General features: G+C 38.9%; 1 protein-coding gene across 1 annotated transcript; it reads left to right on the top strand.

Annotated features, from left to right (window-relative positions):
* The first annotated feature begins 328 nt into the window (after nt 1-328).
* On the top strand, nt 329-12,511 carry TTLL2 (tubulin tyrosine ligase like 2). Its single transcript, XM_088131002.1, has 4 exons — nt 329-371; nt 1,758-1,857; nt 7,735-7,772; nt 10,881-12,511. The coding sequence occupies exons 1-4, from the start codon at nt 329-331 to the stop codon at nt 12,509-12,511; spliced, it is 1,812 nt and encodes a 603-aa protein (XP_087987128.1).
* The last annotated feature ends 1,228 nt before the right edge of the window (nt 12,512-13,739 follow it).

The raw sequence follows: 13,739 nt of genomic DNA, 5'->3' as shown, positions 1-13,739 counted from the left end.
TTCACAGGTTTGTTGTTATGGGGAACAAATTGGAGGATGGAGTCCTGTGTATGCCACCTGAATTCCTGGAAGAAAGATAGATAATGAAAAAATATAGAATTGCTTTTAATTTTATCTGACTTTTTAAAAAAAAAACTTTTGGAAATCAATGATGTATAATCAATAAACAAAACATTTTTTTTTTTTTGCACTAAATGATTCGTGTTGACATAGCAGATATAAATTGACTGTTGCAACTAGATCTTGTTGAAATCAGTAGGCATGAACATTTTCTCTAGAGTTAAGAATCCTGGGCAATAGGCCATCTCCCCATATAGAAAACTGTCAAATGATCGACTCTGATACAGACTGGATGTATTTCCTGCAGATAGGTACATTCAGAAACAAGCTGAGTTTCCTGAGAGAAACATGATCTTTTCTGACCTCTGTGACCCCATGTGAGCTAAGACATTCTGCTAGATGCAAACCTTGTACCACATGGAGGAGTCAGACCATTCTTTTCACACTGGATGGAATCTTTAGACTACCTCAAGCCAAGCTGTTGGCTATTGCATTCCATTGCAAACCCTTCAGTTTTAGTTTCTGAACTATGTTCTGTGAACTGTCACACAAGATTTTTCTAAAGAGGAGTGAAATTTTTAAAACTTGGTAAAACACTAGGCAATTATGTTACAGGATAATGCCATTGCTGAAGTGACAAGAACCTAAGGGAAGCCCAGAGCACCAGCTTTTAGAGCAGAAATGTTAATGTAATTAATATATGGTAATGTAACTGATGGACTCTCTTGCCCTGCCAAGTGAGAAAGGTGGGCATAGGATTAAATTAAATATTACATAACTAGATAAAAATGCAGAAGAGGTCCTTCCTCTGCCAGTAGCCAATGAACTGCTGGTTAGCCTCCAATCAGCTGAAGCACTCTGCCCAAACAGGGGCCCTCGAGGCAGTGGAACGGGAAAATGTTCAGCAGAGAAACGCGACCTGGGCTCCCTTTGAAGGAGATTGGGGGATTATTAGAAGGAGATGTCATCTGTTTCTGCCTCTTTTCTGGTGACAGGGCAACTGGACAGTGCTGATCAACCTTTTGTATGAATGACATTCAGACAATACAAACCTAATCTGGGAGTTGTGCATTAGCAACTTCTGCAGTATTTTTCTTTTTCTATCCTTGATCCCAAAAATCGCTATTAAACTATGCAGAATACAAATATCAGGAATAACAGTACATATAGATCATACAGTAAAATTATGAAATTGTAAATTGCAATGCAATTTAAAAATTCTTTTTAAAACTGAAAAAAGAAAAAAGGTTACTATACAAAAGAGGAAAAAGAAAATAAAGAAAAAATAAAAATACATCTATTCATATTTTTTATCAACTTCTGCAGTTATTTCAAGTGATCCTTCTAGGCATTTATTGCCTGCAAATATCTCTTGTTTCCAGGCTAAAGAGAACTTAACTGATGAACTTTGCAGGACCTTTAAAATAGTCGGTAATCTAAGATCTCTCTGATCCTGCTTAGGACTGGAAAGTAAATAGTTGAAGGTTTTTGTGACAATGGCAGTATTTGCTTTTGTTCATAAGATCTCTGTTTCACATTGCTAGGCGACTGTTTGAATCTTTGTGACTTACTTGTTCTGTGAAAGATCCAGATACGAAGCAGCTGTTAATGCGGTTGCCTTCAAATATTCACCTGAACCTTAAAAAGTCAACCAAAGTAGAGATGCAAAGTTAACCAACGCCTTCTCCCTGAGGCAGGGCTGGACCAGATATATTGTGCTGAGGACCACGAAGATAATTGCTATGCTGAAAGAGCACCAGCTAAGGGAAAGGTATGTGAACCTTCCACTCCAAAGAAGTATAGATCTTAGCTCACTTACCGCAGAAAAACTGAACTGAGAGCAAAAGTAATGAAATGGCTAAGACTGCAAAAAAAAAAAAAAAAAACATTGGAAATTAGGTAGCTGGAGGCAAGCTTGGGAGCAGGAGGATATACCTACTTCCCAGAGGACTGGCCTATGTTTGAAGGATTGCCAGATGACAGATGTGCTGGAAGGCATCTTTTATTTGAAAGGCTTCCAGTCCAAGATCAAGAAGCTTATGAAGAAACAGCAATAGCCATTAAGTTATCCATGCATGGGAAGCTCCTGGATAACAGACTGAGCTGAAAAGAGGTCATCTGGTCAGAACTTTCCCCTGCAATAAAAATGTAGTTTCTCTATTTCATTTCTAAATGTGTATCTATACTTGTAAATTAATATTTGAACATATTCTGACCTTCTTTAACTTCTTCTTGAGTAACTTCCTCCTATTTGTGATGCTTCAATAACTACCATAGGGAAATCACATACATATCCACAACCCGATTTGTAATATTGAGATATTAACTTATCTTTGAAGGTTGAAAGAATAGCTTAAGTAGAAAAGGGCAATTTGAACCCAATGGCATCAGCAATTGAATATGTGCTCATCTGCTGTATTAATTGAACACTGATTATAATACAACTCAGGTAGGCCTATAAACATACAAATAACTGGAGCTGTGGAAAGCATTTGAAAGAGGTGCTTCACAAGAGCCTCAGCATGAAGAAAGCACCTCTTTTGGAAGTGTTCAAGCATCAGTGTCCTTGGCAAGGCTCACACAGCTGCTTCGAAGGCTATCTGACTGAGCATGAGTGTTCCTATGCAGCTGCTTTCAAATGAAGGAAGTTCCAGTAGAAGTGCTACACCTGATCTGTAGCCGTGGATTGTTTTATTAAGGTTCTCCCACACACAGAAAAGAGCAAGGGAAAAGACTTTCAACCAATATGGTCACATTTTTTGGAACTGTTCTGCCTACAATGGATTTTATCATTTTTTAAAATTTTTTTAGTAATCTGATTATTAGTTTTGAAGCTACATTTTATTGTTAATACTGCTGCATGTATGCCTACCTTTTCTTCTGTTAATTACCTTGATGATCTCAAAAAAGAATGCACACAGCTCTGTTACTTCACTGGGCAATCCTGATAGAAGTGCTATCTATGCATAGATATACATGTGGAAACCATAGAAATCAGCTTCTGAAGCAACTTACAAGCAATGTAACTGCTTTGATGCTCTGAGGAGTTCAGATGCTTTGCACAGCCCTACAAATCACCACCCATTCAATGGGTATAACAACTAGGAATTGCAGAAGGTCAGTCTGCTCTAATGGGGGTTGCCTTTGAAAACTGGTCAGAACCTACATTAAGTTCAGACTACAGTTGAGATTGGGTTGTGCACCCAATTCATGCCAGTGCTACTGCTACTGTGCCCACTCCCCTTTTTGTTTCTGGCCTCACTATAAACAGAACTGGCTCAAAGGATTTTTCAAAGTTTTCCATCAAATTTGTGATCAGAGAAACTGGGTGATGGATTTGCCTGAATTCTTGCAGGGGAAGGAGGAATCACTTCACCCTGGGCACAGAGAGAACTGCTCTTGTCTGTGCTCCTGCACTCTGAAGATGCCAGTCACAGGTGCTGGCGAAACGTTAGGAAACAAGACTTCAAGACCACGGCCACACAACCCGGAAGACCCACACCAGCCATCGTATGCCGGCCGTGAAAGCCTTCGACAATACATTGAAGGAGGAATTCTTCAACAAATTCTCAAGGACGGGATTTCCCTCTCAGCATAGACAGTTTGCTGCTGAAAAGGCTCAGAAAGAGGGCTCCTTTTCTGATGCTTTCCCTTCAGTTTTATTTACCCATAAGATTTTCCTTGGCATGATCTTTTTGGAAAGAATTTATAAAGCAAACCTTAATATAAAATAAAGAAACAGTATCACCCACTTGTGGGGAAAAGGTTCTGACCAGGTGACCTCTGTCCTGCTCAATGTGCTATCCAGGAGCTCCCCATACATGGACTACTTCATGGGCCCTGCAGTTTTTTCAGAAGCTTTTTGAGCTTTAAAGTAAATGTGGCAGTAAATCTAATGTCAATCTTTAAATTGTTTTCTTTTTGCTTAAAAATATTTGTTTACTGTATCTATTTCATTTTATTCATTTAATATTTGCATAGATATTTTGCTGCTTTTATGGTACTTTTAGTCTTTTTTGAACTAAAAAGTAAAATAACGCCATTTTATAGATGTGTATTCAGAAGTATCATCTATTAATCAATGGACTTAACTTCTATATCTGTGTGTATATCACTGAAGGCTAAATAAATATATCAGAGGAATTAAAACTATAGCCTTCCTTAAAGATTACAACTAATAAAAAACTATTTCAAACGGTAGAAACAACAACATCAAAGATTCTGCATTATAGTATACTTGTTTAATTCAATACAATGAGAGCTACAAGGAAAAAAAATATGCAATGGATATTTTGATTTCATCTTCTGCAACTTTTGTTCATATCTCAGGGGGGATTAAGTATTACATAGTGCTTGTTGCCCCCTCTATACATGTGTATCTCAGAAACAGATAATAGTGATTTGGCAATTGTCCAGTGGGTGATGTTTGAATATCACTGAATATTCTATAAAGAAGAAAAAAGAACAAGGAAACAGAATGTTGGAATGTGCAACAGGAAGCACATCATGAGTTCCCATGGTGATCTGGAACTTGTAAGCAATACATTCAAAAGGTGGCTTTACTTCAAAAGGTGAACATTTAGAATGGAAGGAGGAAAGCTTCAAATTGGCGTGAGATGGTCAAGATGACACTCTGGCAAAAGGCAGACTCCAGCCATGGAAAAGATAACATTTGCGCAGCTACGGAGGAACTATGGTTTGCAATGTTTTCTTACCAATATTTGTCTCCTAATTAAAATGCTGATATTTAGGGATCCAATAATTTCTTTGAAAATGGAGATGCAAAGGATAAGATAGATCTGGCTATCACTAAGCTATCTCACCATACCCAGTCCTTAGGGTTGTAAATATAGGGGTATTTCTGAAAGCGATGTTTTTGCTGTTGATAGTGGTGGCAGAGTCTTTCCAATTCATCAGAGAAATACAACTTAGCCTGCTGTTTGGCCTGCAGTAACACCCTTTTCCCTACAGAAACCATCAGGTGAAAGAGCGTTAAGGGTGAAAGTTTCACAGGATGAAGAGAAACATGTACTAGTATCAGAAATAAGGATCAGAAAAAAAAAAAGTCAGCAGGCCTGTTACTATGAAATGGTCATTTCATGTTCTACAGTCAGTAAACAAGGGTATAACATAACGTAAGTAAAATATAGGACTTTGCCCCAAGGATGGGGAAGATCAGGAAGAGGCAAAGCAAAACAAGACTTAGTACAAGTAAAGGCATTAATGATCAGTGATGTCCAGCCCCCTAAATTAGCTCAAAGACATATTAACTTATTATTGTATGCTGATAATGCAGTAAGTCTATCATTAACCTCTATTGGCCTTAAGAGAGCTTTGAGCTCACTTATAGATTATTGTATTGAGGAGGAATTAATAATAAATTATACCAAGACTAAGATCCTTACTTTTTCTAAACGCCCTAAACAAAGAAGTTGGAATTTAGGCAGACAGTCCATTGAGCAGGTTAAAGTCTTCAAATAAATAGGGATTGTTTTCCAAGCCTCAGGAAATAGAAATGTCCATCTGGACTATGTAACTCGTAACGCCCAGAGGCCTGCCTTAGCCATCCAAACCTATTACTTTTCCAGAGGAGCGCAGTTTATTCCTGCTGCAATTAAGTTGTTTGCAGCCAAAGCTCGAGCACAACTGTTATACGGGGCCCAGTTAGGACCATACAACAACATGATTACCTTGGAAAGAGTTCAAACAAAATTTCTAAGAAACATCTTCCAGGTACCCAGCTGTGTTCCAAATGCAGTACTCCGACGGGAAGCAGGAGTCAGTACACTTGAAACCAATCTATGGATTAATATCTTTACCCACTGGCTAAAATTACACCATAACCCTGGTGGACTGACCCATCTAATACTGGCAGGTAACTTTGAGATGACCTGGAAAACAGCTATCCAAAAGAAACTGAGTCTCTATGGGTTTTCCAACGATGCCATTTTGACTTTAGAGTTTGACCGAGCCAGGTCACTACTAAGACAAAGGATCTTAGATACAGAAGGCCAAGCAGAAATTGCTGTTTTTGCCCACAATATAATTGCAAATAACCAAATTCTAGTGAGCAAACCAGTCTCATACTTGTATCATATTACAGTCCCAAAATTCAGGAGAGCTTTATCCTTAGCTCGATTTAACGCTCTCCCTACAGCTGTTTTAGAAGGAAAATACGGGAAAATCCCTTATGATATTTGATACTGCCCCTGTGGTACAGGTGCCATTGAAACCACGGTCCATGTTCTTTTGTATTGTCAGTATTATAGGGACATTCACTTTCAGCTGATGACCCCTCTTTTATTTAAATTCCCTGGGCATTCCAATAATTTTTACTTGCATTATTTGTTAAATAATCAAGGCAGATCTATTTCTTTAAAAGTTGCAAAATTTTGCTACGTAATGTGTAAGCTTCGCCCACAAATGGTTGCTAGTAGTTATTGATGAAAGGGGTAATATTGTTGTCTGTTTTATTGTATCTATTTTTATTGGTCAATGACCGAAATAAATATGAAAATATGATGATCAGTGATGGGGACTTTGTAACCACCTTTTCAGAACTACCAATGGGATGAGGGATATCAAGAACGGAAATATAAGAATCATGAATGTCAAACTCTGCTTATTGGCCCCAGTGAGAAAAAGTCGCCATCTGCTCAACAACTGAAAACATACCAAGTTGATCTAGTACCCTCAAATGGAATTAATCTAGTTCCAGAGAGTGGAGTAATTGATAACTAATTCCTACTCCATCTTGAACTGCTATCTTATTTATGAACTTCCATTAATTTTATTATGATTTTCAGTGCTATTGTTGTTGTTCAGGGAGAAAATCTGTCTATGTGGTTGCTAGGAGTCAAAAACAACTTGATGGCACATAATCAATTAATTATTGTTATTACAGTTGGTTTTATGTTTTTTCTTATTTGATGTTTGCCACTTGAAAACTTTATGGCAGAGCAGAATACACCTGCTAGTAAATAAGTAAACCAATCAATCAATCTTGAATCCTCTCTCCCGTTCATTATTCACACTGTTTTTGTGTTTTGTGAGGTTGTGGATCATTCCATCTTTGAAGAACAGTTGAGCAAAATCCACGTTGAGCAGTTCCTCCACCCTAACATTTTTCACATACATACTAAACTGCCAGTTCCTTCCTTTTTCTCTGACCATAACCATATATCAAGATAAACAACCTGAAATGTCATTGAAGCTTAACCAAAGAGAATTAGGACAGAGCAGAGAATTAAGTGGCAGGGTAGCCAAGCTGCTGTCGAAAGGTCTTTGGGCTGATCAGTGATGGCCTAGGTATCTATAGAAGGCAAATACAAAATGTATATCACAATGTTACAACACAACCCCATCCCGCTACGTATTTGTGTGTGATGTAGCAGTGCAAGCACAAAAGGATGGAGCTTGCGTCATGACATCACAGTGCATGTTTTGTCATTTTGGCTTCCTTGTGGTTAGGAAGGAACAACCCTAGAAATGGTGGGGAACAACCAAATCCAGGCATGTGTCAAGTCACCAGTGATCATAAACCTACTAGATAGAAAAGCTATTTCAATCCCATAAGGTGCCAGCTCATTCCCATTTACTAGGCTGATCTGAAGTATTTTACACAATTTTTTTACTTTCCAGTATTGACATATACTCACTTTTACATATTTACAGTACTGAAAATCCGGCTGAACCGAGAAACCCAGGGAAAGGTACTTTTTATTTATTTAGTTTTAACATTTATGTCCTTCACAAGCACAGCTGCTGAAGTCTTCTCAAGCTAGTATGCAATTATGAAAACCTGCTAGGCTTCCTAACACAAATCCTGCCAGTTAGCTGTACTTGGAATAATATTATTTCATAATTTCTTCTTGTGGTGGTAGAAGTCAGGAATAGCCTCCTAGACCAACACAGTTACATCCTTTTTCAGAACAGAGCTCACCAGCACACTAGTCTACTCAAGGTATCTAGAATAGTTCACACAATTGCCTGCAGCTCTTCCTCATTGCATGTAGGATAAGCAAGAAGCACTGCAGGTTCATCTCCTTCCCCCACATCCACCCATTTCTTCCATGCGTCTAAGCATGGAGGGGTGGAATCTGTAACCCTCAGATATTACCGATCTCAAGTCCTTATCAGGATGATCAGGAGTCAGGGAAGATGGGGAGTTGTATTCCAATAAACACCTGTCTCCAAGCAAATAAATGATGGCCCAAGCCAGACATTTGATCTGACCTTGGAGATTGCAAAGAAACACGCAAGTTATGCCTTTAGATAGAGCATCTGTTTTGTATCTTATGTAGATGTACAGGTAGTCCTCAGTTAACAATGGTAATTGGGACCAGCAATTCTGTCGCTAAATGGTGCAGTTGTGAAGTGCAATGTCACAGCAATTCCAGTAGTTCCAGTTGTGGTCGTTAGGCAAATCCCATGTGGTTGTTAGGCATGATGTCATGTGATCGCCATTTGCAACCTACTGCCATCTTCCCCATTGACTTTGCTTGTTGGAAACCGGCAGTAAAGGTCGAAAATGGTGATCACGTGACTGTGGGATGCTGCAAACATCGTAATTGCAAGCCAGTTGCCAAGTGCCTGAATTGCAATCACATGACAGCACAACTTTGAAGACCAGCCATAAATCTCATTCAGCACTGTCGTAACTTCGAACAGTCATTGAACAAATGATTATTAACCAAGGACTACCTGTATAGCACCTAAAAAGCTTGCCTAGATACTATCCATATAAATTGAGTTATTTTAGCTGAGTGGGTTTAGATATGCTCCAACATAGTTCTGGCAGGTATGAAAAAGATACCTGTCAATCTGCTGACAAGTTATCCTAAGGCTACCCAAGACTTACATAGGAATTAACACTTAGAAATAAGAACTCAGTTGAAGATACATTTGATGGAGTAAATATGCAAGAATCAGTTGCAAGCACTTTTAACCGTGAAGATTCCAAGAGCAAATGTAAAAGCTTTTAGAGATGTTCATTTTGCTGTTGGGTAACATACAGCAGATTTCCCAGCATGCTCTGACAAATGGTGTACTACCTGGGTGGTTTAATAATAGAGTATTTATTGTTTCATTGCATGATACAGGTGTACCCTCAGAGCAAAGTACATATTTCAGATAATATTACTGGAATGTAACAGTAGTTATTCAAATTACAGCTTAAATCAAGGATAGACTATAGCAATAGATAGAAATACATTTTCCCCATCTCAATGTCTTCCAGTTGTACTGGGCTTCTATAATTATCAGACTCTCCAACTTGAGCTCAGCAGAAAACTACTCAAGTACTAAAGACAGATTAGCATCGTTATTACAGCCAAGATGAAGCCACTTTACCCAGCTGATTGCTTTCTGTCAACAGAAGAGCCCACATCCTCTGTAGTTTAAATTCTGGGTTTCTTTTTCCTGCCTTTCCTTTGGCTTTGCATTTGGCACTAAGTGGCACTTGGTTTGGATGGTTATTGACATAGTCAACATTCCTGTCCTGAGAAACTTTAGTTCTCAATGGAGCTGACCCTCAAATCCCCAGCAAGTATGGCTGGTTAATTGTGGACATTGGAGTCACATTTACAGGACACAAGGCTGGGAAAAGACGGTAAAAAGGAGTATTGCTTTTAATCAACTAGTCCATGGGAACCATTATTTGAAGTATGGCAATAGTACTTAATAACAGTGTTAGCTAAACAATAATAGGTACAAGTAGTCCTCAGTTAACAACAGCTCTGTTTAGCAACCATTTGAAGTTACCACAGTGCTGAAAAAGTAACTTTACCACTGGTCCTTGCATTTACCACCGTCACAGCATCCCCATGGTCAAGCGATTGAGATTCGGGCACTTCGCAACTAGTGGGCTTTCCTGACTGTCACAGCATCCCATGATCACCATTTGCATGCTTCTTGCTGGCTTCTGACAAGCAGAGTCAATGGAGAAGCTGGCAGTAAAATTGCAAGTTGTGGTCACGGGATGTCTCATTTAACAATCATGTCACTTAGCAATGGAGTTGCCAGTCCCAATTGTGGTTGTTAAGCAAGGACTACCTGTGTACCAGTGTGATGTACTGAATTATGAACTTGATGAAGATCAGTACAGCTTATGATGTAAGGCTCTTAAATCAAAAGCTATTGTTGTTATTGTTGTTATTCATGGCTGTTGGTCATGATAACTATATGATACTTAACAGGATTAGGAGCAGCAGGCCTCTGAATACTAGCCACTGGGTAATATTAACAGAATGGTCCTACTGAATACATGTCCTGTTTACGGGCTTCTGTAGGCATTTGGCTGGCTACATTGAGCCAGGATGTTGGACAAGATATCCTTTTGATCTTAATCAATGGAGCTCTTACATTTTAACAACAGCATGAAGGCTGGACTTCCTTCTGGTACAGAAAGCTAGGAGGAGAATCCAAACTACGGACCTGTTTTGTAAATATGCCTCATATTTCAATTATTCAATTAAAGCAAGCTAGGCTGAAAAAAATCAGAGTTTAAGATTAATAAAAAAATAAAATAAACAAATAAATATGTGGTCCCAGGTTGCTCATGATTTGCCCTGGTTCAGAGCCCTTATTCCCAAAGAAAATAATCAAATTGCTTCCTATATTCCCATTTAATGTTGAAAAATGGGTTATTTTTATACTGTCTGGCTTCAAAGAACATGTCCTGATACTAGTTTATAGAGAATGCTTTTTTTTTTTACCCCAGAATATGTAAGGTAGCAATAGCATCACTTTCCTGATATTATAATTCAAACCAATGGAATGAATTGTTTCTGCCCTACTACCTGCCCCTATTAACTTTGTAGGAAGTAAGAGTTCCACAACAGCAAAAAGTGTTGAGCCAGAAGGCACCAACAAGCCACTAGTGTTCCGGCTACATGATAGTGTACCTGCATTAGTTCGTGAAATTTTATTGGAACGTGGTTGGATTGAGTATGATGAGCATGAACAAGACAACGAAGACTGGAACCTCTACTGGAGGAATTACCCTTTCCGGATGACAGACCACCGGAGCATCAAACCATGGCAGAGGCTCAATCACCATCCAGAAACCATCAGGATCACCCGGAAAGATTATTTGGCAAGACATCTGAAACGCATGAAGGGAATTTATGGAACAACCCTTTATGAGTTCAGTCCAGTGGCTTTCATCATGCCCAATGACTATATAAAATTTATAACTGAGTACTCCAAGGAGAGGCAAATACCAGGAAAAAAGCTGAGTTACTGGATCTGCAAGCCAGTTGATAGATCTCGTGGGAGAGGCATACTCATTTTTCAGGACATTAAGGATTTTGTTTATGACTGCATGGTAATTGTGCAAAAGTATATCAGCAACCCCTTGCTTATTTCTGGATACAAATGGGACCTCCGTATTTATGTTTGTGTTACAAGCTTTTGCCCCCTTACAATTTATATATACGAAGAAGGACTGGTGAGGTTTGCAACAGAGAAGTTTGACCTTGGATCCCTTGACAACATTTATGCTCACTTGACAAACACAAGCATCAATAAGTTTGGACCATCATACAGAAAGGACAAAGAAGGCATTGGTTCTGGTTGCAAATGGACTTTCAGCAGATTCCGGGCCTATTTACGGAGCTGTAGTGTTGATGACCTGCCCCTGTGGAAAAGCATCAACCGTATAGTCATACTAACTTTGTTGGCTATCACTCCTTCAGTACCATTTACTTCCAACTGCTTTGAGCTCTTTGGGTTCGACATTTTGGTTGATGAAAAAATGAAACCCTGGCTTCTAGAAGTAAACCACAGTCCAGGCCTGCGTTTAGACTGTGCCACCGATGCCATTGTGAAAAGAAAGCTGCTCCATGACATTGTCGACTTGCTGAACTACAAGGAAGCGGATACTCTAAGAAAAAGCAGAGGGGCCAGTCGGAGGCTTTCATGCTTCAGCCGAACGCAATCTTTGCTGGCCGCCCAGTCGGAGGTCCCGCTGGATTTCCTAGCTTGTGGGAAAGGAACCAAGTCAGCAGCAACTTCCCCTTCTCCATCATGTTTGCAGATCAATAAAAGAACACCCACATTTGACAGAATAGGTAGCACATACCCTAGGAAAACTTTAACCTCACAACTACGTGAAAGGATGAACATGCCCAAAACATCTATCCAATCAAAGCCATCATCCAAGAGCAAACAGATGTTAAGAACTAGTCATTCTCTATGTGAGTCTGTGCAGTCCACACACTGGTTTAATTCACTAGAACTCTACACCCACAAGCCAACTATTCCTCCCTATTTTCTCTCAGATAAAGACAGGCGGCCATTCCCCCGTGTAGGTGATTTTATCCTTATATTTCCTTTCAATGATGCAGCACTTGAAGCATCTAGGAATGGGATAAATGTCAAAACTGTAATACAGGAAATCCATAAGTTAATGAGTAAAGAATTACAACCAAAACATCAGAAGTTAAATTAGTTAATCAGTAGGCAAATGGGTTAAACAAACCTATATTCTTTTTACACAAGAGAGCTTGAAAGTTGATGCAAAAAATATAATTCATGCTATATCTTATATTAGACTTCCCCAACCTGATGCCCACCAGATGTGCCAGACCAACACCTATACTTCTCAGACAATAAAATCAGCAGACTCCAACACATCTAGCAGGTGGGAAATTTTGGAAGTCTGTTCTATGCACTTCCAGATTTTCTTTCTTTCTTCCTTTGAAATAATTCTCTTCTCAATATAAGTGCAAAATGTTGAAAAATGTGCAACGGTCTTCAAAATATTATTATAAAAGTAATGGGAAGGAAAGAGATCAAATATTAACCAGTTTATTCACATTAATGCATTTTAATCAGTAAACAGTACAAACAAGCAATGTATCAGTTGTATTATTCTATCATTGTTTAATTTTAAAAAGACTTCTCACCACTTTCAACTTCCTTGTATTCAAGTTTAGCATCAAAATTACAAAAGTAAAAACCGAAGGTCAGACTGCTTGTTTCCCACGTACATGTCAAATATACAGAACGCTTATCTGTGGTTTCACATAGACATATTCATCCACATATCCATCCTGTCTCTAAAGGACCCACACAGGATCCAAACACATCTTCTACTCACAAGACATGACACCAGTTCAGCCTTCCCCAACTCAGCACCTTCTAGATGAGTTGGACTACAAGCCCCATCATCCCCCTTTCATTCTTAGCCATGTAGATAGAAATGATAAACATTATACTCCAACACTTCTAGAGATCACCAGCTTGGAGAAGGATGTATCTCAGGGAAACAAACAAATAAAAAAACAGCCAAGTGACAGGCAGACTCAGACACTGAACTCCCGAACAGGAAACATTTTAGTATCTGAATCTCTTCATACAGATGGAAAAATATTATGGATACTCACTCCTGAGTAATGAAGCCTATCTGGATGCAAATGTTTATCCAGGTTTCATTTCACTGGCACTTATGGCATTTCTGTGACATATGGTTTATTTTCACATACTTACAAGGTGAGTATAAAATGAAGGTTCATAGCATTGGAGTCCTATTTACTTGAAGATTTCTAGAGAGCTCCATTATGCCATTTAATTTCTTGAAAAGAACTCTGCCAGCTCAGCTCCCCCACTTTTTTTGGAGTGGGGGGAGCTACCTTCCTGTTGCATATAAACAGCCTTTTCATTCAGCAACCCCTTGA

Source organism: Python bivittatus, unplaced genomic scaffold (genome assembly GCF_059951505.1).
Source record: "Python bivittatus isolate LINGU-HERP-01145 unplaced genomic scaffold, Pbiv_v1 ctg000020_np1212, whole genome shotgun sequence".
In the NCBI taxonomy this organism is placed as follows: Eukaryota; Metazoa; Chordata; class Lepidosauria; order Squamata; family Pythonidae; genus Python; species Python bivittatus.
This window is presented reverse-complemented; position numbering and strand designations above follow the sequence as displayed.